The 27655-nt window shown below is 39.3% G+C and overlaps 1 protein-coding gene and 2 long non-coding RNA genes across 7 annotated transcripts in view; 1 reads left to right on the top strand and 2 right to left on the bottom strand.

Annotated features, from left to right (window-relative positions):
* Positions 1-27655, bottom strand: part of CUL5 (cullin 5) — a 96628-nt gene that overhangs the window by 63508 nt on the left and 5465 nt on the right. For 3 of the 5 annotated variants that reach the window (XR_014069730.1, XM_081545343.1, XM_081545344.1), the window contains 2 exons: positions 19753-19862; positions 5167-5266 (listed from right to left, as the gene is read on the bottom strand). Coding sequence is in view for 2 of the 5 variants with exons in the window: in XM_081545343.1 (XP_081401469.1) it covers positions 5167-5266; positions 19753-19862 (210 nt within the window). In the remaining 3 variants the exon portion in view is untranslated. The remainder of the gene's footprint in view (positions 1-5166; positions 5267-19752; positions 19863-27655) is intronic. The other 2 variants (XM_081545346.1, XM_081545347.1) reach the window with 1 other exon arrangement.
* LOC145527403 (uncharacterized) lies at positions 9559-13783 on the top strand. The gene is made up of 2 exons (XR_014069733.1): positions 9559-11131; positions 13584-13783. It is a non-coding gene; the product is annotated as an uncharacterized LOC145527403 (long non-coding RNA).
* LOC145527402 (uncharacterized) lies at positions 15780-19732 on the bottom strand. The gene is made up of 2 exons (XR_014069732.1): positions 18063-19732; positions 15780-16810 (listed from the first exon to the last, which is right to left on the bottom strand). It is a non-coding gene; the product is annotated as an uncharacterized LOC145527402 (long non-coding RNA).

The following is a 27655-nucleotide window of genomic DNA, read 5'->3' as shown; positions in this document are numbered from 1 at the left end:
ATAAAGGCTATATAAGACAAGCCCACAGCTAACATTATATTCAACTGTGAAAAGTTGAAAGCTATTCTTCTAAGATCAGGAATAAGACAAGGATGCCTACTCTTACCTTTCCTATCCAACACTACTGGAAGTCTTATCCAGAGCCAATTAGTTAGGAAAAAGAAATAAAAGGCACCCTAATTGGAAAGAAAGAAGTAAAACTGTCACTACTTGTAGATGACATGATACTATATATAGAAAACACTAGAGACTCCATTAAAAAGTAATAAATTCAGTAGAGTTGCAGGATAGAAAAATCAATATATAAAAATCTCCTGAGTTTTTATACACTAATAACAAACTATCAAAAAGATATTGGGGGAAAATATCTCAGTTAAAATCTCATCTGAAAGAACAAAATATCCAAGAATATTAATAAATTTAAGAGGTAAAAGACCTACACTGAAACACTGATAAAAGAAACTAAGACAAACAAATGAAAAGACATTCTGTGCTTACAGACTATTAAAATTCTATTGTTAAAATGTCCACACTACTCAAAGCAGTATAGGTTTGGTATAATACCTATCAGAATTCTAATGAGATTTTTCACAGAAATAGAACCAAGAATACTAAAATTTGTATGGAACTATAAAAGACCCTGAATAGCCAAAGTAGTCCTGAGAAATAACAAAGCTGGAGGCATCATGCTTCCTGACTGCAAATTATTTTACAAAGCTAGTAATTAAAACAGTATGGTACTGGCATAAAAGGGTCTTCCCTGGTGGCTCAGCAATAAAAAATTCTCCTGCCAATCCACAGTGCAAAGAGTTGAACATGACTTAGCAACTAAACAACAACAACAACAAATGGAACAAAGTGAATACACTGTTCAATAAAGTTTTTGGTGAAAATGAAAAATGTGTCTCTTACTTTTGCTTAAAAACCAAAGGAAACTTTTGGCCAACTCAATACAGCATGGCGACTACAGTTAGTAACAGAGCAGTGCACATTTGAAAGCTGCTAAGAAAAGTAAATCTTAAAAGTTCTCATCATAAGAAAAAAATTTTTAACTATGTGTGGTGATGGATATGAAGTAGACTTATTGTGGTGATCATCTTGCAATACATACATATCATTTTACAAAATATACAAATATCAAATAACTATGTTGTATATCTGAAACTAGCATAATGTTATATGTCAATTACGCCTAAAACAAAACTTGTGCACAAATATTCACAGCACCAATATTCAAAATAGACAAAAAATAGGAACACTCCAATGTCTATCGATGACAAATAGGTAAACAAAATACAACATAGTCATACGATGGAATAGGTCTTTCTGGTGACTCAGTTGGTAAAAAGTCTGCCTGCAACGTGGGAGACCTGAGTACAACCCCTGGGTCGGGAAGATCCCCTGGAGAAGGAAATGGCAACCCACTCCAGTATTCTTGCTTAGAGAATTCCATGGACAGAGGAACCTGGTGGGCTACAGTCCATGGGATCACAAAGAGTCAGACACAACTAAGTGACTAACACTTTCACTTTCATACAATGGAGTATTACTCACCCATAAGAAGGAATGAAATAGTGCTAAATGGTACAACATAGATGAAACTTGAAAAACACTACTCCAAGTGGAAGATGCCAGTTATAAAAGGCCACATATTATAGGATTCCATTTATAGGAAATGTCTAGAATAAATAAATCCACAGGAACAAAAAGTAGATTACTGTTTGCCAAAGGGAAGGGGGAGTTTATGGAGGAGTAGCTGTTAATGGGTACAGAGTCTCTATTAATATCTGGGCTGATGTATGTGTTAGGCACTCAGTCCTGCCGGACTCTTTGTGACCCCATGGACTGTAGCCCACCAGGCTCTTCTGTCCATGGAATTTTCCAGGCAAGAATACTGGAGTGGGTTGCCTTTGCTTCTCCAATCTGGGCTAATTAAAATATTCTAAAATTAGGCGATAGTTATAACAAGGAGAGATAAGAAAGCCTTCCTCAGCGATCAATGCAGAGAAATAGAGGAAAACAACAGAATGGGAAAGACTAGAGATCTCTTCAAGAAAATTAGAGATCCCAAGGGAACATTTCATGCAAAGATGGCTCGATAAGGGACAGAAATGGTATGGAACTAACAGAAGCAGAAGATATTAAGGAGAGGTGACAAGAATACACAGAAGAACTATACAAAAAAGATCTTCACGACCCAGATAATCACAATGGTGTGACCACTCACCTAGAGCCAGACATCCTGGAATGTGAAGTCAAGTGGGCCTTAGAAAGCATCACTACGAACAAAGCTAGTGAAGGTGATGGAATTCCAGTTGAGCTATTTCAAATCCTCAAAGATGATGCTGTGAAAGTGCTGCACTCAATATGCCAACAAATCTGGAAAACTCAGCAGTGGCCACAGGACTGGAAAAGGTCAGTTTTCATTCCAATCCCAAAGAAAGGCAATGCCAAACAATGCTCAAACTATCACACAATTGCACTCATCTCACACGCTAGTAAAGTAATGCTCAAAATTCTCCAAGCCAGGCTTCAGCAATATGTGAACCATGAACTTCCAGATGTTCAAGCTGGTTTTAGAAAAGGCAGAGGAACCAGAGATCAGATTGCCAACATCCACTGGATCATCGAAAAAGCAAGAGAGTTTCAGAAAAACATCTATTTCTGCTTTATTGACTATGCCAAAGCCTTTGACTGTGTGGATCACAATAAACTGTGGGAAATTCTGAAAGAGATGGGAATACCAGACCATCTGACCTGTCTCTTGAGAAACCTGTATGCAGGTCAGGAAGCAACAGTTCGAACTGGACATGGAACAACAGACTGGTTCCAAATAGGAAAAGGAGTACATCAAAGCTGTATACTGTCACCCTGCTTATTTAACTTACATGCAGAGGAGATCGTGAGAAACGCTGGGCTGGAAGAAGCACAAGCTGGAATCAATAACCTCAGATATGCAGATGACACCACCCTTATGGCAGAAAGCAAAAAAGAACTAAAGAGCCTCTTGATGAAAGTGAAAGAGGAGAGCGAAAAAGTTGGCTTAAAGCTCAACGTTCAGAAAACTAAGATCATGGCATCTGGTCCCATCACTTCATGGGAAGTAGATGGGAAAACAGTGGAAACAGTGTCAGACTTTATTTTTTTGCGCTCCAAAATCACTGCTGATGGTGACTGCAGCCATGAGATTAAATGACGCTTACTCCTTGGAAGGAAGGTTATGACCAACCTAGATAGCATATTTAAAAGCAGAGACATGACTTTGCCAACAAAGGTCCGTCTAGTCAAGGCTATGGTTTTTCCAGTGGTCATGTATGGATGTGAGAGTTGGACGATGAAGAAAGCTGAGTGCCACAGAATTGATGCTTTTGAACTGTGGTGTTGGAGAAGACTCTTGAGAGTCCCTTGGACTGCAAGAAGATCCAACCAGTCCATCCTAAAGGAGATCAGTCCTGGATGTTCATTGGAAGGACTGATGTTGAAGCTGAAACTCCAATACTCTGGCCACCTCATGTGAAGAGTTGACTCATTGGAAAAGACCCTAATGCTGGGAAGGATTGTGGGCAAGAGGAGAAGGGGATGACAGACGATGAGATGGTTGGATGGCATCACCGACTCGATGGACATGGGTTTGGGTAAACTCCGGGAGTTGCTGATGGACAGGAAGGCCTGGTGTGCTGACATTCATGGGGTTGCAAAGAGTCGGACATGACTGAGCCACTGAAGTGAACTGAACTAACTTAATAAATATACTAAAACACACAAAATTATGTAAGTTTTAAAAGGAATTTTCTGCTATGCAAATTTACCCAAATTTTTTTTAAAAAAAGATCCTAATCTATTTCTCCACCACTGGACTTTAGCAGGTCCTATGATTAACTACGACCAACCGAATACTGCAGATGTGACTCTGATACTTCTGAGCCAAGATCTCAAGAGGTTTCCAAGACTCCACTGTCACCTCAAAGACTGGTTTCCTTGAGAACGAGAAACCACATGAGGGGGAAAAAGCCCCAGAAGGAAGCCAGTTCTGTGCCAAACACCAGAAATACAAAAAAAGCTCTCTTAGACCATCCAATCCCTGCAGAGCCACCACCTTACTGCTGCCACCTTAATAAGCTCAGGTAAAATCAGGTGAGCCTAGCTGAAAATGCTAAGCCACAGAATTATGTACAAATAGAAGAGTTATGTTAATCTTTAAAAAGAAAAAAATTCAATATCCTAATAACTTTCTAAGCACTGCACATTTATTTTTACTTCCCTTTTTTGTCATTTAAAATAATGTTCTAATAGACATTTTAATGCTCACTGCCTATCCCATTTGGGAGATTTGGTCCTTCCTAACAAGATAAGCTCAATTAGTCTAGTAATTGAGTTTACTAAACTCACAAAGCCAGATCTTCTTTAAAGTTTTTAAAATGTTTTAAAATTATATACTTGTGTCTGGCACTGCTGGTCCTGAAATTTAACTGCGCTGAACTACTGGTGCTAAATCCTAGCTTCAAGTTCTTGCTAAGGCCTACATTCCAAACTTTTTCAGATCAAGTTACAGTGAAACACTGAACATATTTTGTTTTTTAGTATGAAATATATTTCTCAATATTTCTAAGATGATTCTTTCTGACCCATTTCCAGAAACTAAAGAATAATACTTCATCGATTTGAAATAAATGTAATTTATCTTCATCAAAAGTCACAAAGAGATAAGCTGATATGCTTTCCAATGCAAGCAGAAACCGTTTTTCCTTAAACAGTTCTAGAAAAACATGTTTCGATTAAATTGTGATATTGAAACATTTAATTTTTCTAAGCAAACTTGAGATGATTTATTTTCATTAAAAGATAACTTTCTTATAATTTTATAATTTTCTTATAAAATTCTAATTTTTAAAAAATCACTGATCAACATGGCATTGCCTTCTCCAAAATAATGGTGGAGGGATTCTAAAGAATGTAGAAGAATGAAATTCTTTATAGCATCTTTTAATTCAGGTAATTAAATATTTGTTTGAAAGAAATGCCACTGTGGGAAGAGAAAACAATAAATGACTATCATTAAAAAATTTAACTAGCAAATATGTCAAAAATTTATGTGATATTTTAAAATTACTTCAGGATGATACTCTCTGCATAAAGTCTTAAACAATATATAGACGCAAAACTTACTGCCTGTGCTTGCTTAATAAATTCAAGAATATCTTCTTTTAAAGCCTGATGAATTTTTGCTGGGCCTTTATCATCCCAGAGACAGACTGCATGTACATCCCTGTAAAAAATAAAGCAGGTAAACAAACATTAACACTGGAACAAGAACAAACAAAAACTGTTTTGTTTCAATGTGGTTTCCATGGACCACGCTAAGGGGGTTTGAATCCATTCATATGGACCAAGCATTCTTCGTTAGCTTTCTCATACATGTACACTTGCTTCTATTTTCCTTTGTTACTGTTTTCCTTAAATCTTTGCCACTTTATTGATTAAATTTATAAATTACAAAAGCATCTCCCAATCAGACTTCCAAAGTTAAATACTACCAAATTTTCTTGTACAAAGTATAAATCCTTTAATATATAGCACTGTATATATATATACACACACATATAAGCTATCCGTTTTTAGAAAGTTAGTAATTTAAATACTATTACAACAAAACTCCAAATTTCTCCCAAATATTCATCACATTTACACATCAATTATCACTGTGCCTCCTTTTCTTAGAATATACATATACTCACTGCTGATTCACGTTATTATACAGAAGAAACTAACACAACATTGTAAAGCAATTATAGTGCATTTAAAAGATAAATCTAAAAAAAATTAAGAAGAAAAAAAGAAAAGAGTGACTATTTCAACTTTCTAATACAATAAAATACAAAATTTAACTTTTTGAAAAAAAAACCCTATAATCGATTCAAATAAATAAATAGAGGGCTTCTCTGGCAGCTTGGTGGTAAAGAATCTGCCTGTGTCCAATCACTGGGTCGGGAAGATCCCCTGGAGAAGGAAATGGCAACCCACTTCAGTATTTTTGCCTGGGAAATCCCATGGACACAGCAGCCTGATGGGCTACAGTCGGTGGGGTCGCAAAAGAGTCAAACATGACTTAGCGACTAAACAACAACAAAATAAACAGAAACAAAAGCTCTTTAAACTCTAAAGCTGACATATTTTACCCAAAAGATCATTCATTATAGAAACATATTTAATATTAATACATGTTCACAGAACGAGTTTTTTAATTACTACCTAGTAGAGCAGGGAAACGTAACAAAAGCTCGAGTCTTACACTGTGTGTGCGCGTGTGCACTCACACACAAGCACTCAGTCTAGTCTTTGCAACCCCATGCACTGGGGCCCCACAGTCTCCTCTGCAGAACTTTCTAGGAAAAAATACTGGAGCAAGTTGCCATTTCCTTCTTCAGGGATCTTCCCCACCCAGGGACTGAACCCCAGTCTCTTGTGTCTCCTGCATTGGCAGGCAGGTTCTTTACCAGCTGAGCCACCAGGGAATATAGTCTCATACTGGGGATTCTCTTACTCAAAAAATGTTCCCCAGTACTTTATAGAGCCCTATATACATTATAAAATCTACATTATGATTTTAAAAAATGCAGGAAAAAAAGGCCAAAAAAAATATCTCTAAAGTCTAACATATAATAATGGCCAAATTGTTTTATATTCAGATTCTTAGGGGCATAATCATAACCCAAAGTTTTGTCTATATATTAATTTGAACTTGCTTTCATCATTTGTCAAATTCAGCTTAATAGTGGCATCTGGCCCAGAGTAGATGTAGTTAAGCACACAAATATTTGTTAAATAACAACATAATAGGTAACATCCAACTGCTCGAGCTGTGCTAAATCGCTTCAGTCATGTCTGACTCTTTTCGACCCTATGGACTGTAGCTGCTCAGGCTCCTCTTCCATGGAACTCTCCAGGCAAGAACACTGGAGTGGGTTGCCATGCCCTCCTCCAGGGGATCTTCCCAACCCAAGGATCAAATCCACATCTCTTACATCTCTAGCATTGGCAGATAGGTTCTTTATCACTAGCACCACCTGGAAAGTCTCATCCAACTGCTTGTGTGTCAGTTGCTCAGCTGTGTCAGATTCTTTGCAATTCCATGGATTGGGGCCTGCCAGGCTCCTCTGTCCATGGGATTTCCAGGCAAGAATACTTGAGTAGTTTGCCATTCCCTTTTCCAGGGGATCTTCCCAATCAAACACAGGTCTCCTGCATTGCAGGCAGATTCTTTACCATCTGAACCACCAGGGAAAGCCCTCCAACTGCTTACTATATGCTAAATACTATTCTAAGCTGTTTTAACTCAACCTTCACAGCAACTCTGATATAGTACAATTTTTTTTAATAAATTTATTTATTTTAGTTGGTGATATAGTACAATTTTATTGCTATCTTAGAGATGGGGAAACTGAGGCAAAGAAAGGTTATGTAACATTCCCAAGATTACACAGCTAGTATACAGTAAACACAGGCAACTGAGCTCCAGAGTCCACATCAAACTGTTTCTCTTAATTTACTCTTGTACCTCTCCAATCCATCCAACAGTAGCTAAAATGATCTTCGTAAAATTCAAATTACATCTTATTGCCTCTATATTTGTGGCTTTTCAGGAGGCACCAGAGGTAAAGAACCTGCCTGCCAATGCAAGAGACTTAAGAGACTCAGGATTCGATCCCTAGGTCAGGAAGATCCCCTGCAGGAGGAAATGGCAACTCAACTCCAGTATTCTTGCCTGGAAAATTTCATGGACAGAGGAGCCTGTCAAGCTATGGTCCATGGGGTCACAAAGAGTCAGACACACTGAAGCGGCTTAGCACGCATGCCCACCTCTATATTTAAAATCTTCCAATGGCTTCCTATTGTTCTTTGAATAAAGTACAAAATAGTTAACTGACCTCTGTAATACCTCTGCAATCTCACCTCATGGCTAAAGAAATCTAGTTTAAAAGAAAAAACTGATACAAAAATAGATTGATTATATTTCAATAAGTTTACAACTACTAAGCCTATAAACACAAGATGGTTTAGGAAGCCAAGGCAAAGGAAAGGGTGGAAATGAAAGATAAAGAGAAAAGAGGCAGACTCCCTGAAGAGTTGATTTCTATGTTTATCTCAAAGAACAAGTGGGATTTTGCCAGACAAATGTGTAAGAGGGTGAAGGAAGGCTATTTTATGAAAAAGTCACAATGTGAGTCAAGAACTGTAGATCACTAGGGTGTACACACTAAAACTATTAACCACTCAAAGTGCATGTCAAGTGTGAAGCAAAAAACTGGGCAAACTTTTTTTTTTATTCAATCAGTCTTATTGTATCCATCACCTGAGTGTCTCTGCAATTTGGACATTTCCATCCATCACCACTACCACAATCAAAACTACCATCTTCTCTTACTTAATTTACTGTAACACAAACTTGCACGTATTGACTGCCAATGACTTTACACATACTGACCTATGTATTAGTTTAGGTCTTCTGAGAAACAGCTGGGATTAGACATAGCAAGAGATTTATTGAGGGTAATGCCTATGTGGGCTTACCAGGTGGCTTAGTGGTAAACAATCCGCCTACCAATGCAGGAGACACAGATTTGATCCCTAGCTTGGCAGAATCCCCTGGAGAAAGAAATCACAATTCACTCCAGTATTCTTGCCTGGACACTACCATGGACAGAAGTGGCTACAGTCCATGGGGTCACAAAGAGTAGGACACGGCTGAGTGACCGAGCACACGTGCAGTGTTTGTAAGGGACAATGGGAAGTGAGTTACATGAAGCTGGGCAAGAGAGAAGCCCACAATGCCAGTCTGATCCCTGTGGGAAAGAGTAGGAAGAAAAGGAGGTTGAGTAGCAAGAGTCTTAAGACTACGGTTTCAAGAAAATTTTGTAAAGAAAGTTTGAAGAGTTCTGGAGCACAAGTCACCCATCAGTGGAGTCCCCTAGCTCTCTAAAACAGGACTACCTTAGCATCCCCGCTGGCTCAGACCCACTGTGGCACATGCTGGAAAGGTTCAAATGTGACTTGAGTCTCGTAAGGGCAAGAGAGAATGGTGTGGCATTCGTTACCCAAGAAAAAGCCACACTTGTGATCCACATGTCTTCTCCAGCTCCCTTTCCTCAACTTCCAGGTACTTCTGTATGTTGTTACATCATGGAAGAAGATCGTCAATATACTCTTTCCTATTTGAAACACAATACTTCTCACCACCACATGACAGAACATGTCGAGGCTCCTGGCCAATTCTCATACACATTTTGGGGAATATAATATATATTGTGCTGGCCAAGAAGTTCATTCGGGTTTTTCTGTAAGATGTTATGGAAAAACCCGGAAGAATTTTTGGCTAATCCAATTCTTGAGAAGTATATGATAATACCCTTAAAGCCCCTTATGTTCCTCTCTCTAATCCTACTCTCCCATTCCTCCCCAAGAGTAACTAAGTCTGAATTTGCTGTTTTGGGTTTTCAAGTTTTACAACATACTATGAGGGTTTCTGATTACAGAAATATATCAAATAATAATATTTTCAAATATTTTTTTTTAGTCAACACGTTTTTGATATTTACCCACATAAGTGCATATAGTTCTGGTTTGTCTGTTACATCAAATGGCACTTCAAAATAAAAGGGAAGGAATTATGGATGAGCAATAAATATCTGAAATTAAGTCTGAATGAATAAGAACACACTCTTTTGTAACATATAATCAAAGTGCTTTTAAAAAGGGATCTGCTGGACTTCCCAGGTGGTCCAACGGTTAAGAATCTGCCTGCCAATGCAGGAGACACGGGTTCAATCTCTGATTTGGGAAGATCCCACATGATGTGGAGCAACGAAGTCCGTGTACCACAACCACTGAGCCTGTTCTCTAGAGCCCACAATCCACAACGAATGATCCCTTGATCTGTAACTAATGAGCCTGCGTGCCTAGAGCCCTTGCTCCACAACAAGAGAAGCCACCGCACCACAACAAAGTATCCTCCACTTGCCGCAATTAGAGAAAGCTCATGCACAGCAACAAAGACCCAATGCAACCAAAAAATAAATATTTTTTTTAAAGTAAAGGAAATTCTTTTTAAATACTTAAGTGTATTAAAAAAGTCAAGGAGCTGGGAAATGGGAGAATGACGAAGTAAAAACTTTAAGGTTGTAAGTGGAGAGACAGAAAGGATGAGAATAGAAGCAAGAGGTAAGAAGTATTTCAAAGGTTTCAGCTTCCTTAGGTTAAAAAGAAAAGAAAAATAGTGTGATCCTGATGCAAAAAATAGGTATTCTGCTTTTAATTAACAGTAGTACATATACTACTTTTTTTTTTTTTGCCACACGGCAGGACATGTGGGATCTTACTTCTCTGACCAGGGACTGAACCACTGAACTGGCGCCTTCTGTAGTGAAAGCATGGATTCTTAACCACGAGGGAAGGTCCAATACCATATACTTCTAATTGAAAGTGAAAAGCAGAAAGGAACCACTAACAGAAGTCAACTTTCAGATTAACGAAAAAAGGAAAAGGAAAAAAGAAGAAACAATAGTGTCAGTAATGCCTAACGAGGCTCCTGAGCTGAGTTAAAAAGTATATCAGTTATAATATTAAACCTAAATAAACCATTCCATTAGAAGAGAATATACCTTTCACAAGGACAGATACTATGATTCTACTTTATGAGGCACCTAGAATAGATAAATTCACAGGGACAAAAAGCAGAATGAAGGTTACCAGAGGCTAGGGGAAGGAGGTACAGGTATTGTTTAATTGGTACAGAGCCTCTGCTTGGGATGTCAATGTTCTAAAAAAGGAGAGTGCTGGTGTTTGCACAACATTATGAATGAACTCAATGCCACTGAATCATACACTTGAAAATGGCTAAAATGATAAATTTCATGCAACGTACAATTTTACCAAAAAAAAAATTTAATGGCTTAAGAGATACTAGGCAAGTATAACTCAAAAGAAAGCAGAGTGGCAATATTAGTATCATTCAAAGAAGAATTTAAAGTTACAAGGATTAGTGATAGGAACATCATGTGATGATAAAAAAGCACCATTTATTAATGTATGTCCATTTATTTACACCAAAAATATACATCAGTTCAGTTGCTCAGTCGTGTCTGACTCTTTGCGACCCCATGAGTCGCAGCACGCCAGGCCTCCCTGTCCATCACCAACTCCCGGAGTTTACCCAAACTCATGTCCATCAAGTCGGTGATGCCATCCAGCCATCTCATCCTCTGTCGTCCCCTTCTCCTCCTGTTCCCAATTCTTTCCAGCATCAGGGTCTTTTCCAATGAGTCAACTCTCAAAATGCAAAACAAATAGAAATGTAAAAACTTGACATATTTGAATACTTTAAAACATCCTTATATCAGGAGGATGAAAACATTAAGTTCAATCAACAATGGCTTAGATTACTAGATTCTTTTTCTTATTTAACAAGAAGTCTAGAAGTAGGAAAAGGCTGGTGTTTTGTTCAGAGACTCATCAAGACCTTTCTCTCTCCACTTTGTCACTTCAGCATGTTAGTCTATGACTGGTCAAAGGCGGAAAGGGAGGAGGCTGCCAGGCATATTAGTTAAATTCATCTGGAAAGCAAAAAACTTCCTAGATGCCCTCTAATAGGTGTATTTGCCAGAATGTGTAATGTGCCCAGACACCTTAGCAGCAAGAAGTGAATATTAAATTATCCAGCCTCTATAGTGGGAAGAACACAAGGCAAAGGCATAAGTCCTAGCCAATCAACAGTGTCTCTCAGAGAATCTCTCAACATTTAAAATCTAGAAGAAAAAAATTAAAGACATACAGGAGTTTAAAAATATAATTAATGGGGGAATTCCCTGGCAGTCTCTGTGCTCTCACTACTGAAGCCTGAGGTTCAATCCCTGGTTGGGGAACTTAATCCCATAAACCAAGGGGCAGAGACCAAAAAAACAAAAGTTAATGTCTATGATTTATTAGGTAGAGATTCTTGCAACTCACAAAAAGATAAATTCTTCCTAAGAGCACAGGCATACACACAAAAATTTTAAAAAACAATTTTATAGGCTGTTACACTGATTATAATTCATAAATAACTAAAACTTCACTATACAGAAATTTCAGTCCCTAGATAATGCATGGATTAAAGAAAAAACAAAAATTAAAAACAATCAAGAAAGAAAAAGAAAAACATTTCATACCACAAAACCTATGCTGACCATAAAAGTAGTATTAAGAAAAAAATACAGGAGGCAAGGATCAAGATCACCCCCAAAGAAAAGAAATGCAAAAGAGCAAAATGGCTGCCTGAGGAGGCCTTACAGGAAGCAAGAGTTAGAACTGGACATGAAACAACAGACTGGTTCCAAATAGGAAAAGGAGTACGTCAAGGCCGAATATTGTCACCGTGCTTATTTACCTTATATGCAGAGTACATCATGAGAAACACTGGGCTGGAGGAAGCACAAGCTGTAATCAAGATTGCTGGGAGAAATACCAATAACCTCAGATATGCAGATGACACCAACTTATGGCAGAAAGTGAAGAACTAAATAGCCTCTTGATGAAAGTAAAAGAGGAGAGTGAAAAAGTTGGCTTAAAGCTCAACATTCAGAAAACTAAGATCATGGCATCCGGTCCCATCATTTCATAGTAAATAGATGGGGAAACTGGCTGACTTTATTTTTTTGGACTCCAAAATCACTGCAGATGGTGACTGCAGTTATGAAATTAAAAGACGCTTACTCCTTGGAAGGAAAGTTATGACCAACCTAGACAGCATATTAAAAAGCAGAGACATTACTTTGTCAACAAAGGTCCATCTAGTCAAGGCTGTTGTTTTTCCAGTAGTCATGTATGCATGTGAGAGCTGGACTATAAAGAAAGCTGAGCGCTGAAGAATTGATGCTTTTGAACTGTGGTGTTGGAGAAGACTCTTGAGAGTTCCTTGGACTGCAAGGAGATACAACCAGTCCATCCTAAAGGAAATCAGTCCTGAATATTCATTGGAAGGACTGATACTGAAGCTGAAGCTTCAATACTTTGGCCACCTGATGCTGAGAAAGATTGAGGGCAGAAGGAGAAGGGGACATCAGAGGATGAGATGATGGGATGGCATCACCGACTCAATGGACATGAGTTTGAGTAAACTCCGGCAGTTGGTGATGGACAGGGAGGCCTGGCGTGCTGCAGTTCATGGGGTCGCAAAGAGTCAGACACGACTGGGCAACTGAACTGAACACCTCACGGCAATTTGTTTTGTGGCAGTAGATAACTAATAGAAACAACAATGAAGGCAAGAACTACTGTAATCATTTAGGCAAGTCAGTGGGGGAAAAAGACAAATGGGATGGAATGAAAGTCAAGAGCTAGTAAAAATCTATGAAATCTAGTAATCAGGTGGAAATGAAGGAGTAAGAAGAAGTAACAGAGGAGGTTGACAGAAGCTTCCAGATTCTTTATTTCAGACTACAAATGACAGATTTTCATCATTCTATATCTGGAGTACTTATACAACTTAAGGGACAGACACATGCAGGAAATAACAGGCCACATGATCAGTTCAGTTCAGTTTAGTTGCTCAGTTGTGTGCGACTCTTTGAGACGTGATGAATAGCAACATGCCAGGCCTCCATGTCTATCACCAATGCCCGGAGTCTATCAAAAACCATGTCCATCGAGTTGGTGATGCCATCCAGCCATCTCATCCTCTGTCGTCCCCTTCTCCTCCTGCCCCCATCCTTCCCAGCATCAGGGTCTTTTCCAGTGAGTCAACTCTTCACATGAAGTGGCCAAAGTATTGGAGTTTCAGCTTCAACATCAGTCCTGCCAATGAACATCCAGGACTGATCTCCTTTAGGATGGACTGGTTGGATCTTCTTGCAGTCCAAGGGACTCTCAAGAGTCTTCTCCAACAGTTCAGTTCAGTCGCTCAGTCGTGTCCGACTCTTTGCGACCCCATGAATTGCAGCACGCCAGGCCTCTCTGTCCATCACCAACTCCCGGAGTCTACCCAAACCCATGTCCATCGAGTCGGTGATGCCATCCAACCATCTCATCCTCTGTCATCCCCTTTTCCTCCCGCCCCCAATCCTACCCAGCATTAGGGTCTTTTCCAATGAGTCAACCCTTCGCATGAGGTGCCCAAAGTATTGGAGTTTCAGCTTCAGCATCAGTCCTTCCAATGAATCTTCCTTTACAAATGACTAGTTTGATCTCCTTGCTGTCCAAGGGACTCCCAAGAGTCTTCTTCCAGCACCACAATTGAAAGCATCAGTTCTTCCACACTCAGCATTCTGTATGGTCCCACTCTCACATTCATACATGACTATAGGAAAAACCATACCTTTAACTATACAGACCTTTGTTGGCAAAGTAATGTCTCTGCTCTTTAATAGGCTATCTAGGTTTGTCAAAACATTTCTTTCAAGGACCAGGCATCTTTTAATTTTATGGCTGCAGTCACTGTACACAGTGATTTTGGAGCCCAAGAAAATAAAGTCTGTCGCTATTTCCATATTTTATCCCATCGATTTGTCCTGAAGTGATGGGACCAAATGCCATGATCTTAGTTTTCTGAATGTTGAGTTTTAAGCCAGCTTTTTCACTCTCCTCTTTCACCTTCATCAACAGGCTCTTTAGTTCCTCTTCACTTTCTGCCATTAGGGTGATGTCATCTGCATATCTGAGGTTACTGATCTTTTTCCTGACAGTCTTGATTCCAGCTTGTGATTCATCCAGCCCAATAGTTCACATGATGTACTCTATATATAAATTAAATAATCAGGGTGATAACATACAGCCTTGAAGTACTCATTTCCCAATTCTGAACAAGTCCATTGTTCATATCTGGTTCTAACTGCTGCTTCTTGGCCTGCATACAGGTTTCTCAGGAGGCAGGTTAGGTGATCTGGTAATTCCATCTCTTTCAGAATTTTCTATGGTTTGTTGTGATCTACACTAAGGCTTTAGCATAGTCAACGAAGCAGAGAGTAGATGTTTCTCTGGAACTCTCTTGCTTTTTTGATGGTCCACTGACTGTTGGCAATTTGATCTCTGGTTCCTCTGCCTTTTCTAAATCCAGCTTGCACATCTGCACGTTCTCAGTTCATGTACTGTTAAGGCCTAACATGAAGGAATTTGAGAACTACCTTGCTAGCATGTGAAATGAGCGCTATTATGCAGTAGTCTGAACATTCTTTGGCACTTCCTTTCTTGGGGATTGGAATGAAAACTAACCTTTTAAAAAAAAAAAAAGAAAGAAAACTAACCTTTTTCAGTCCTGTGGCTACTGTTGAGTTTTCCAAATTTGCTGGCATATTGAGTGCAGTACTTTAACAGCATCATCTTTTAGGATTTGAAATAGTTCAGCTGGAATTTCATCATCTCCACTACCTTTGTTCATACTAACGCTTCTGAAGCCCCACTTGACTTCACACTCCAGGATGTCTGGCTCTAGGTGAGTGATCACACCATTGTGGTTATCCAGGGCCTTTTTGTATAGTTCTTCTGTGTATTCTTGCCACTTCTTAATCTTTTCTGCTTCTGTTAGGGCCTCACTGTTTCTGTCCTTTACTGTGCCCATCTTTGCATGAAATGTTCCCTTGGTATCTCTAATTTCCTTGAAGAGATCGCTGGTCTTTTCCATTCTTCCTCTCTTCTTCCCATTGTTTTCATCTATTTCCTTGTATTGTTCACCTAAGGAGGCATCTTTTCTCTCCTTGCTATTCTTTGGAACTCTGCATTCACATGGGTGTATCTTTCCTTTTCTCCTTTGCCTCTTTTCTTCTTTTCTCAGCTATTTGTAAGGCCTCCTCAGACAACCATTTTGCCTTGCTGCATTTTTTTTTCTTGAGGATGGTTTTGATCACTAACTGCTCAACAATGTCACACACCTCTGTCCATGGTTCTTCAGGCATTTATCAGATCTAATCCCTTGAAGCTATTTGTCACTTCCACTGTATAACCATAAGGGAGTTGATTTAGGTCATACCTGAATAGCCTAGTGGTTTTCCCTACTTTCAATTTAAGTCTAAATTTTGCAATAAGGAGGTGATGATCTAAGCCACAGTCAGCTCTAGGTCTTGTTTTTGGTGACTGTATAGAGTTTCTCCATCTTTGGTTACAAAGAATATAATTCATCTGATTCCAGTATTTACCATCCGGTGATGTCCACATGCAGAGTTGCCTCTTGTGTTGTTGGAAGAGGGTGTATACTATCACCAGGGTATTCTGTTGGCAGAAGTGTTAACCTTAGCCCTGCTTCATTTCGTACTCCATGGCCAAACTTGACTGTTACTTCAGGTATCTCTGGACTTCCTACTTTTGCATTCCAGCCCCCTATGATGAAAAGGACATCTTTTTTTGGTGTTACACCACATTAACAAAGTAAAAAATAAAAATCATATGATAATCTCAATAGATGCAGAAAAGGCTTTTGAAAAAATTCAACACTGATTTATGATGACAACCTCTCTGAAAAATAGGCATAGAAGGAACCTATCAACAGAAGAAAGGTCACATATGACAAACTCACAACAAACAGTTTTCTTAATGGTGAAAAACTGAAAGCATTTCCTCTAAGATCAGGAACAAGATAACACTCACTACTATTATTTCAACACAGTTTTGGAAGTCCTAGCCATGGCAATCAAAGAAAAAGAAATAAAAGGAATCAAGAATGGAAAAGAAGTCATAAAACTCATCACTGTCTGCAGATGACATGATACTATACATAGGAAACCCTAAAGATACCATTATAACTTATATGCAGAGTACATCATGAGAAATGCTGGGCTGGAAGAAACACAAGCTGGAATCAAGATTGCCAGGAGAAATATCAATAACCTCAGATATGCAGATGACACCACCCTTATGACAGAAAGCAAAGAAGAACTAGAGTGCCTCTTGATGAAAGTGAAAGAGGACAGTGAAAAAGTTGGCTTAAAGCTCAACGTTCAGAAAACTAAGATCATGGCATCCGGTCCCATCACTTCATGAGAAATAGATGAGGAAACAGTGGAAACAGTGTCAGACTTTATTTTGGGGGGCTCCAAAATCACTGCTGATGGTGATTGCAGCCATTAAATTAAAAGACGCTTACTCCTTGGAAGGAAGGTTATGACCAACCTAGACAGCACAGTTAAAAGCAGAGACGTTACTTTGCCAACAAAGGTCCATCTAGTCAAGGCTATGGTTTTTCCAGTAGTCATGTATAGATGTGAGAGTTGGACTGTGAAGAAAGCTCAGTGCCAACGAATTGATGCTTTTGAACTGTGGTGTTGGAGAAGACTCTTGAGAGTCCCTTGGACTGCAAGAAGATCCAACCAGTCCATCCTAAAGGAGATCAGTCCTAGGTTTCACTGGAAGGACTGATGTTGAAGCTGAAACTCCAATACTTTGGCCACCTCATGCAAAGAGTCGACTCACTGGAAAAGACCCTGATGCTGGGAAGGATGGGGGCAGGAGGAGAAGGGGATGATAGAGGATGAGATGGCTGGATGGCATCACTAACTCGAGGGACATGGGTTTGGGTAGATTCTGGGATTTGGTGATGGACATGGAGGCCTGGCATGTTGCGATTCATGGGGTCACAAAGAGTTGGACATGATGGAGCGACTGAACTGAACTGAAAGATAACCTCAGAAAATTACTGGAGCTCATCAGTGAATTTAGTAAAGTCACAGTATACAAAATCAATACACAGAAATACTTTGCATTCCTACACAGTAATAGTGAAAAATCAGAAAGAGAAATTCAGGGGACAATCCCACTCACCACTGAAACAAAAAGAATAAAATACCTAGTAGTAAACCTATCTAAAGACACAAAAGACCGGTATGTAGAAAACTACAGAACACTGATGAAGCAAATAAAAGCTGGACTGGGTGAATCAATATTGTGAAAATTACTACACCACCTAAAGCAATCTACAGATTCAGTGCAATCCCTATCAAATTACCAAAGGCATTTTTCACAGAACTAGAACAAAAAACTTTACAATTTGTATGGAAACATCAAAGACGTCAAATAACCAATGCTATCTTGAGAAAGAAAAATGAAACTGGAAGAAATCAATGTTCCTGACTTCAGACTACGCTACAAAGCTGCAGTAATCAAGAGAGTATGGTACTGGTACAAAAAACAGAAATATAGACCAATGGAACAAGACAGAAAGCCCAAAGATAAACCCACATATCTATGGATGCCTTATCTTTGACAAAGGGGGCAATGGAGAAGACAATCATTTCAATAAGCAGTGCTGGGAAAACTGGACAGCTATGGGTAAAAGAATGAAATTAGAACACTTCCTAATACCATACACAAAAATAAACTCAAGATAAATGTAAGGCCAGAAACTATAAAACTCTTAGAGGAAAATACAGGCAAAACACTCTTTGACATAAATGCCAGCAAGATCCTCTTTTACCCACCTCCTTGAGTAATGAAAATAAAAACAAAAATAAAGAAATGGGACCTAATTAAATTTAAAAGCTTTTGCACAGCAAAGGAAACTTTAAACAAGATGAAAAAACAACCCTCAGAATGGGGGAAAATAATCAAAAAAGAAGCAACTGTCAAAAGTTTAATCTCCAAAATATACAAGTAGTTCACGTAGCCAATATCAGAAAAACAAACAACCTAATGAAAAAAATGGGTGGAAGATCGAAAGAAATATTTCTCCAAAGACGACACACAGATGGCCAACAAATACATGAAAAGATACTCAACATCTCTCATTATTAGAGAAATGCAAATTAAACTACAATGAGGCACCACCTCATACAAGTCAGAACGGCCATCATCAAAAAATCTACAAAGAATAAGTGCTGCAGAGGATGTGGAGAGAAGGAAACCTTCTTGCACTGTTTGTGGGAATATAAATTGATATAGCCATGATGAAAAACAGTATGGAGATTCCTTTAAAAACTAGGAGTAAAACCACCACCAAATGACCCAGCAACCCCATTTGTTAAGAATGTTGCTCCCTTGTATCAGATAAGATACAACCCAGCAACTCTAGGTATATACCCTGAGAAAACAGTAATTCAAAAAGACACATGTACCCCAACCTTCAAAGCAGCACTAGCACTATTTACATCAGCCAGGAAACAGAAGCAACCTAGACGTCCACTGACAGATGAATGAATAAAGAAGTTGTGGTTCATATATACAATGAAATATTAATGAATGGAAGTCACTCAGTAGAGTCTGACTCTTTGCGACCCCATGGACTATACAGTCCATGGAATTCTGCAGGCCAGAATACTGGAGTGGGTAGTCTTTCCCTTCTCCAGGGGATCTTCCCAAACCAGGAATTGAACCGGGGTCTCCTGCATTGCAGGTGGATTCTTTACCAGCTGAGCTATCAGGGAAGCCTAGGAATGGTTCAGTGATTGGGGGTACCCCAATACCAGTAATGGGCTTCCCTAATGGCTCAGACAATAAAGAATCTGCTTGCAAGGCAGGAGACGCAGGTTTGATCCCTGGGTCAGGAAGATCCTTTGGAGAAGGAAATGGCAACCCACTCCAGTATCCTTGCCTGGGAAGTCCCATGGACAGAGGAGTCTGGTGGGCCACAGTCCACGGCTCACAAAGAGTTGAACTCGACTGAGTGACTAACATTTTCATTTTCAATACCAGTAATTACTTCAAACAGGTAAGCAGTCCAATCTGGAGCCAATATTCCATTTGAATATAGCCACCAAAATTTCCTTTATGTTAGCAAAAAGTTAGAATGAATCGATTACTTACGTAAACAGATCAAACCACTGCTGTTTTGTAACAGATTCCTGGCGTAAAAGCTTCAGAACAATTGGACGCATGAAATCCCATTTGTCTTCAAACTGAAGAGAACCTTTATTCTAAAAAAAAAAAAAAAAAGTAGTTCAAGGGCAGTTAAATCAAAAGTGTGTTATTTTATCTCATAAGAGACAACCAGAGAAATTTAAAAGAATCAGATTTCCATAATGGAATCCCTATAACTTAATCCGGTATCAAGGAATCACAGGAAGAACTCACCATAAGAGGAAAAAAAAAAAGGTTACATGAAAGGGTATAGTGAAGAATTTGGCCTTTTCCAAAGAGCACATCTGGCCTTTGCCCTTGGCTTCTAGTAAGTAGTATCCTTGAGTCCTGGGAATGTTGTGATAAGAGAGTCCCTGGGGGCCTTGAGTCATACTGGATAATCTAACAATGTGATTCAGGGAGGGGACTGGTAAACCCATACAGTTTTAGGGTGGGAGCTGGTCAATCCAGAAACACCAACAATGTGATTTTGGGGTCAATCAACCTGGAGACTGAGATTACCCACATGAGCAATGCCTACATGATGAAGCCTTAATAAAAATTCTGGACACCAAAGTTTGGGTGAGCTTCTCTGGCTGGCAGTACTCATATGCCCTGTCATTTACTGAGGGGAGGAGAGAGATGTGACCTGACAACGCCGGAGAGGACCATGAAAGCTGTTTCTGACCCTCCTGGACACCAACCTATATGTTTCTTCCTTTAGCTGAAAAAAGGCCCTTGATAAACCATCAGCAGAGCAGTTTTCAGTAAAATCTTACTGAGTATTTTCACAGATTTATGAATATTTCTAACAAATTATTGAGTCTCAGTATTTTGGGAACCTCCCAAATTCGCAGCTAGTGTCAGAAGTGAGGGTGATCTTGTGTTTAGAGACTGTGCCCTAAGTCCTCACAAAAGTACACTGAAAATCCAAATAAACTCTAAAAGTTGAGAAAGGAAAAAAGAGCCAGAAAGATACCCATCTCATTCTATAATGCTTACAAAACTTTGATATTAAACTGGTGAGACAACAACAAGAAATGGTAATTCTAGACCAATCTAATTTAAAAATATAGATGCAAAACTCATAAAAATATTACTATATTAAATAAGTGGCATATCAAAAAAATAACACCTCATAATCATACGTTTATTCCAGTAATGTGAAAATGGTTTGATATTAAGGGGAAAAAAATCAATACATTATTAAAATGAGGGGGGGACACCCCACCTGTGTTAGTCATGAATACTTTTCATTTTCAAGTTAACTATGGCCATATAATTTAATCAATAAATTTCAGCAAAAATCATTACTTTTCTAATATGGCAGCACCAAACACCCTTATGAATTTCACTACTGAATTTATTATACATTTGTTAAGAGTGTTGCTCTCTTGTATCAGATAAGATCGATGCACTGAATGGAATCCTCGAACTCCCTGAAATTATATTTCAGAAGCAGTTTTTAAACATCTGGTCTAACAAAAACCTACACCAGAATCACCTACAGTGTTAATTACACAAATATTTATAAAACCTATTACAGACTTGCTGGATCAGAAATCTCTTGAGTTGAGAATTTACATGTTTAGCAAATTCATGATAAAACTACATAAAAATGTTACAAAGTATATGACCCCAAGAAGATTAAGAACTAAAACTAACATTTAACTCTTGTGAAAGCAAATGATACTTCTTACATCTAAACAGTTGATCCTAAAAGTAACTGTACTGTCTCACCCCAGGTACCTACTTTTATCACAGTAACCTTATTATAAAGACCTATGGGAGATACTCAAAAATTAGTACTGGGATTAGCTGTGCTTCCCTGAATAACTACTTTGTTTTTACCTTATGGACTTAAGTGAATCATGCAGGTGACTTTGCTCTCCTTCAGTTCAGTTCAGTCGCTCAGTCGTGTCTGACTCTGTGACCCCATGAACCGCAGCACGCCAGGCCTCCCAGTCCATCACCAACACCGAGTCCACCCAAGCTCATGTTCATTGAGTCGGTGATGTCATCCAACCATCTCATCCTCTGTTGTTCCCTTCTTCTCCCACCACAATTCTTCCCAGCAACAGGGTCTTTTCCAATAAGTCAACTCTTTGCATGAAGTGGCCGAAGTATTGGAGTTTCAGCTTCAACATCAGTCCTTCCAGTGAACACCCAGGACTGATCTCCTTTAGGATGGACTGGTTGGATCTCCTGGAAGTCCAAGGGACTCTCAAGAGTCTTCTCCAACACCACAGTACGAAAGCATCAATTCTTTGGTGCTCAGCTTTCTTCAAAGTCCAACTCTCACTCCATACATGACTACTGGAAAAGCCATAGCCTTGACTAGATAGATCTTTGTTGACAAAGTAATGTCTCTGCTTTTTAATAGGCTACCTAGGTTGGTCATAACTTTCCTTCCAAGGAGTAAGTGTCTTTTAATTTCATGGCTGCAATCACCATCTACAGTGATTTTGGAGCCCCCCAAAATAAAGTCTGACACTGTTTCCACTGTTTCCCCATCCATTTCCCATGAAGTAATAGGACCAGAGGCCATGATCTTAGTTTTCTGAATGTTGAGCTTTAAGCCAACTTTTTCACTCTCCTCTTTCACTTTCATTAAGAGGCTTTTTAGTTCCTCTTCACTTTCTGCCATAAGGGTGGTGTCATCTGCAATCTTAATTCCAGCTTGTGTTTCTGCCAGCCCAGCATTTCTCATGATGTACTCTGCATATAAGTTAAATAAGCAGGGTGACAATATACAGCCTTGACATACTCCTTTTCCTATTTGGAACCAGTCTGTTGTTCCATGTCCAGTTCGAACTGTTGCTTCCTGACCTGCATACAGGTTTCTCAAGAGGCAGGTCAGATGGTCTGGTATTCCCATCTCTTTCAGAATTTTCCACAGTTTATTGTGATCCACACAGTCAAAGGCTTTTGCATAGTCAATAAAGCAGAAATAGATGTTTTTCTGGAACTCTCTCCCTTTTTCGATGATCCAGTGGATGCTGGCAATTTGATCTCTGGTTCCTCTGCCTTTTCCAAAACCAGCTTGAACATCTGGAAGTTCACGGTTCACGTATTGCTGAAGCCTGGCTTGGAGAATTTTGAGCATTACTTTACTAGCGTGTGAGATGAGTGCAACTGTGCAGTAGTTTGAGCATTGTTTGGCATTGCCTTTCTTTGGGATTGGAAGGAAAACTGACCTTTTCCAGTCCTGTGGCCACTGCTGAGTTTTCCAAATTTGCTGGCATATTGAATGCAGCACTTTCACAGCATCATCTTTTAGGATTTGAAATAGCTCAACTGGAATTCCATTACCTCCACTAGCTTTGTTCATAGTGATGCTTCCCAAGGCCCACTTGACTTCACATTCCAGGATGTCTGGCTCTAGGTGAGTGATCACACCATTGTGATTATCTGGGTCATGAAGATCTTTTTTGTACAGTTCTTCTGTGTATTCTTGCCAACTCTTCTTAATATCTTCTGCTTCTGTTAAGTCCATACCATTTCTGTCCTTTATCAAGCCCATCTTTGCATGAAATGTTCCCATGGTATCTCTAATTTTCTTGAAGAGATCTCTAGTCTTTCCCATTCTGTTGTTTCCCTCTATTTCTTTGCATTGATTGCTGAGGAAGGCTTTCTTATCTCTCCTTGATTGTTTGGAACTCTGCATTCAAATGGGAATATCTTTCCTTTTCTCCTTTGCTGTTTGCTTCTCTTCTTTTCACAGCTATTTGCTCTCCTTAGTACTGGTTAATGAGAAATTCAGTCAGATTTGTGATCCTATGGTATATACTTGGTGTACTAATCTTATGGCTGGCTTCATTTTTTCTGTTATTAGTTTCCTATAACCATCATTTCTTCATTTACTCTTCCCTTTAAGGGAAGGGTGGGCAAATAAACAAATATGGAAGAATCACAGAAAGGACATGTAAATCTTTTCTTGACTATGACATGAAGACTCATAATACCCTCTTAATAAGAGAGTATTTTATAATGTCAACTAAGTCTATTTCCATAGGCAATTCTGGCAACTTATAAAATTAAACATAGTACAAATTCTGCAATTAAAAGTCAAAAAGGTACAGAAGACTAAACAGGTATCTAAGATAAACACTGGTTAGGCTCTGAAATCTATCAGCTATGACAAAATGACAGGAAAATCTATCAGCAAAAAGACAGGAAACAGTCTCCTAGTTGATGAAACATACAAGATTAACTACAGAAACATTTTCCTCTAATACTCAGTTAAAGGAGGAATTATATAATTGAATTTGCCTATCAAGCTTTTATAGTAGATTCCAAAAATGATGCTCAAGTAGTTCCTTGACCTATTCTCTGTCAAACTGAAGAGCACATCATTAAATCATAGCTAAGCATCAGACACCAAACCTAGTATCTACGAAAGATATTAATAAGCAAAGACACCTTCAAGCTATGAACTCTGATTTATGAATGTTTCCAATGGCTAACTAAAGGCTGCCTCACCTTTACTGATGTGCAACAAGTCTCTTCTGTTTTAATTCTTTCATTACAGTCAGAATAGCTATTAAGTCTAGGATTCTCTCACCCACTGGCTCCTTTTCAGCAACAGGATTTCAACATTTGCCAAAACCGCATCCCTCTATCCTTCATTTCTTACAACACAACTAACTCCCTCAGAGGCACTCTTCTTCTCAAACAGACAGATGGGTCATGGAGAAGCCGATGGGAGATAACTAGAAGAATTTTCCAGGCAGAGGAAGCAATCATTGCAAAGATTCCACAGTAGAAACATGTCTGATATATTCAAGGTAGAGAAAAGGAAGGACAGAGGAGAGAATGGATGAGGTCAGAGAGATCCAACACAGAGCTGGATCTTATAGGGTCTTGAAGGTCATTGTAAAAAGTCTGGCTTCTATTGTAAGTGAGATGGGGAACCATTAAAGATTCTGAGCAAGAAGTGACACGAACTGATTTATATTTTTTAATCTCCTGATTGCTATGTTGAGAACACATTATAAGGGACAAGTATTAACAACTGTGTATAGGGGGCAAAGTTAGAAATATCAGTGATATGGACCAGGGTGGCAGCAGTGGAGGCGGGGAGTAGTAGTTAGATTTGTATATGTTTTAAAGGTAGTGATAACAAGATTTCCTGACCGCAGGTATCTGAGATGAGAGAAAGAAATAAAGCACGACTCAGGTTTTTGTCTGATAAACTTGTATATTGGGACCCACAAAATGGGAGGCCACCCTACTGGCCCAGACCACATCACAAATCTAAACCTAAATCAGCCTGCACAAATTGTAAACATCTCACAGTCAAGAAAATACAATGCCAATCACAATCCTTCAACTCAGCTTTATCTAGCTAATCTTATCTAAAAAAATAGCACCAGCCTACCTCAAAAGGAAATCCCTGACCTCCTAGTCAATCAGCCTTGTTTCTGTATTGCCTCTTCTAACGTTACATAAAACTCGCTCTTCCATAAAAATCCTTCAGGAAGAGTACTCCACGGCTTGTTAGGCACTGTACTATTTTAATCCACTGATTATTTTCCTTTGGCTGAAGGATGTCAAACTAAACTGTTTCAGTTTTGTGATTTGACATGTCCAAGAAGTACGGCATTGTCATCAACTGCAGATATAACAGGCTTAAGAAGGAAAGCTCAGGGGTTCAGTTTCAGAGTTACATTTGACGTGTGTATCAAACAGTCTTTTGAAGATGTTGACTAGGCAGCTCAATAAGTAAATCTAGAATTTAAAAGAAAGATCAGACCAGCAAACAAAAATTTGAAAGTTATCAGAGTACATTTAAGAACAGAAGGTTTTTAAAATTTGCTACTGGATGAGATTACAAAGGGAGTAAATATAAAGAACCAGGCCTGAGTCCTTACGTACCTAATATTAAGAGTTGGGGAGAAGGGTAAGACCTAGGAAAGGAAAAAGAAAGCAAGAGAGGTGAAAAGAGAGGTGGCAAGAAAATAAAGAGGGTAGTATTCTGGAAACCGACTTCTTGTTGTTCAGTCACTAAGCTGTGTCTGACTGCGATCCCATGGACTGCAGCACGCCAGGCTCCTCTGTCCTCTACTATCTCCCGGAGTTTGCTCAAATTCTTGTCCACTGAGTCAGTGATGCTATATAACCATCTCATCCTCTGCCGCCCCCTTCTCCTTTTGCCTTGCATCTTTCCCAGCATCAGGGTCTTTTCCAATGAGTCACTTCTTTGCAGCAGGTAGCCAAAGTACTGGAGCTTCAGCTTCAGCAACAGTCCTTCCAATAAATATTCAGGGCTGGCTTCCTTTAGGATGGACAGTTTTGATCTCCTTGCAGTCCAAGGAACTCTCAAGACTCTTTTCCAGCACCACAATTCGAAAGATGGGGGAGGTGCCAAAAGTTTGACAGGAAAGATATGAAATAGACATCTAGGGAAGTGGAAGAATAAATGACTGTGGAAGTGTAGTGTGATTGGGCTCTATTATAATTTGTGGTTATGAATTTAAAGTGAAAGTAGCAGGTGTGGATCTTTTTGTCCTGCAACATTCAACTGCATAGAGGCTGGCACTGAAAGGTAAAGAGATGGATTGAACCAGGGTGTGGGTTTCCCCAGTGAAACAGGAGAGGAGCAAAGGAGTCAAAGTGTATTTCAGGGAGTGATTATAATGACTGAATAGAAAACTTGGGCTGGGTAGGTAAGGGGAAGAGAAAGGACAAGATGATGAAAGACAGAGACCTGTGCTTCCAACCAGGATGCAATAACAAATGCCAGACTTCCCCTCCTGCCTAAACGACCAGAAAGCCAAAGGGCACTACAGGACAGTACTTCCTGAAAAGAGAAACAAACGGGGGTGAGCCCTACAAATGCCCAAGCATGCCACCCATGAGTAGAGTTTTCAGGACTGAGCATAACCAGAGGGAACCCAAATAGCCTGGTGGTTTTACTAAGATTAGGAGACAAGAGTTCAGAGTTTGGGGAGGCCAAAGGGATGAAAATGTGTGGCACAGAGTATCAGAAAAAGGAACTGTTCAGATAGGGAGCTCTGGAGATATGTAGAGTCCCTTCAAGCCTCTGACTATTACATACTGACCTACACGTGTGAGTGAGAAAACTATGGGAGTCTGGGGAAACAATTGTTTGAAAGAAACAGAACAATCGCCAGAGTCCACACAGGCCTAGTAATAGGTCACATTTCCACCAGCCAGAGTGGAAACACTCCTTAACATGCTAGGTATCCAGCACTCTTCAGAAAAGTACTGCATCTATAATACCAACGTACCCCTACCTTCAGTGTTGTTCAGACCCACTCTAACAAAACTCACCAATAAAAGCAAGCTTCAGAAAGATCAAACTGATTTCAAGTAACTTAACTGTGTCACAGCCAAATCTAAAAATATTTAAAGGAAAATTTAAAACTCCAGTTCCTAAAACATAAAACTCACAATGTCTGGCATCCAATCAAAAATAATTAAGCAGGTCAATGTTATGTGGCAGCCTGGATGGGAGGGGAGTTTAGGGGGGAATGGATACATGTATACATATGGCTGAGTCCCTTTGCTGCTGTAACTGTCACAACATCATTAACTGGCTATGCATGGACTGTAGCCTACCAGGCTCCTCTGTCCAGGGAATTGTCCAGGCAAGAATACTGGAGTGGGTTGCCATTTCCTCCTCCAGGGCATCTTCCCAACTCAGGGACTGAACCTGCATCTCCTATGTCTCCTGCACTGGCAGGTGATTCTTTACCACTGCTACGATATAAAAAAAAAAGTTAAAAAAAAAATTATCAAGCAGACAAAGAAGCAGGAAAATATAAACCCACGATCAGGAGAAAAACCAAACCACAGAACCTGATCCAGAAATGACATGGATGACAGTTTTAGTAGACAGTGATGT

The sequence above is a fragment of the Giraffa tippelskirchi genome, chromosome 11, assembly GCF_054371585.1.
Source record: "Giraffa tippelskirchi isolate mGirTip1 chromosome 11, T2T-mGirTip1v1.2.pri, whole genome shotgun sequence".
Lineage (NCBI taxonomy): Eukaryota > Metazoa > Chordata > Mammalia > Artiodactyla > Giraffidae > Giraffa > Giraffa tippelskirchi.
Note: the sequence above shows the minus strand (reverse complement) of the source record. Positions and strands in the feature narration are given on the sequence as shown.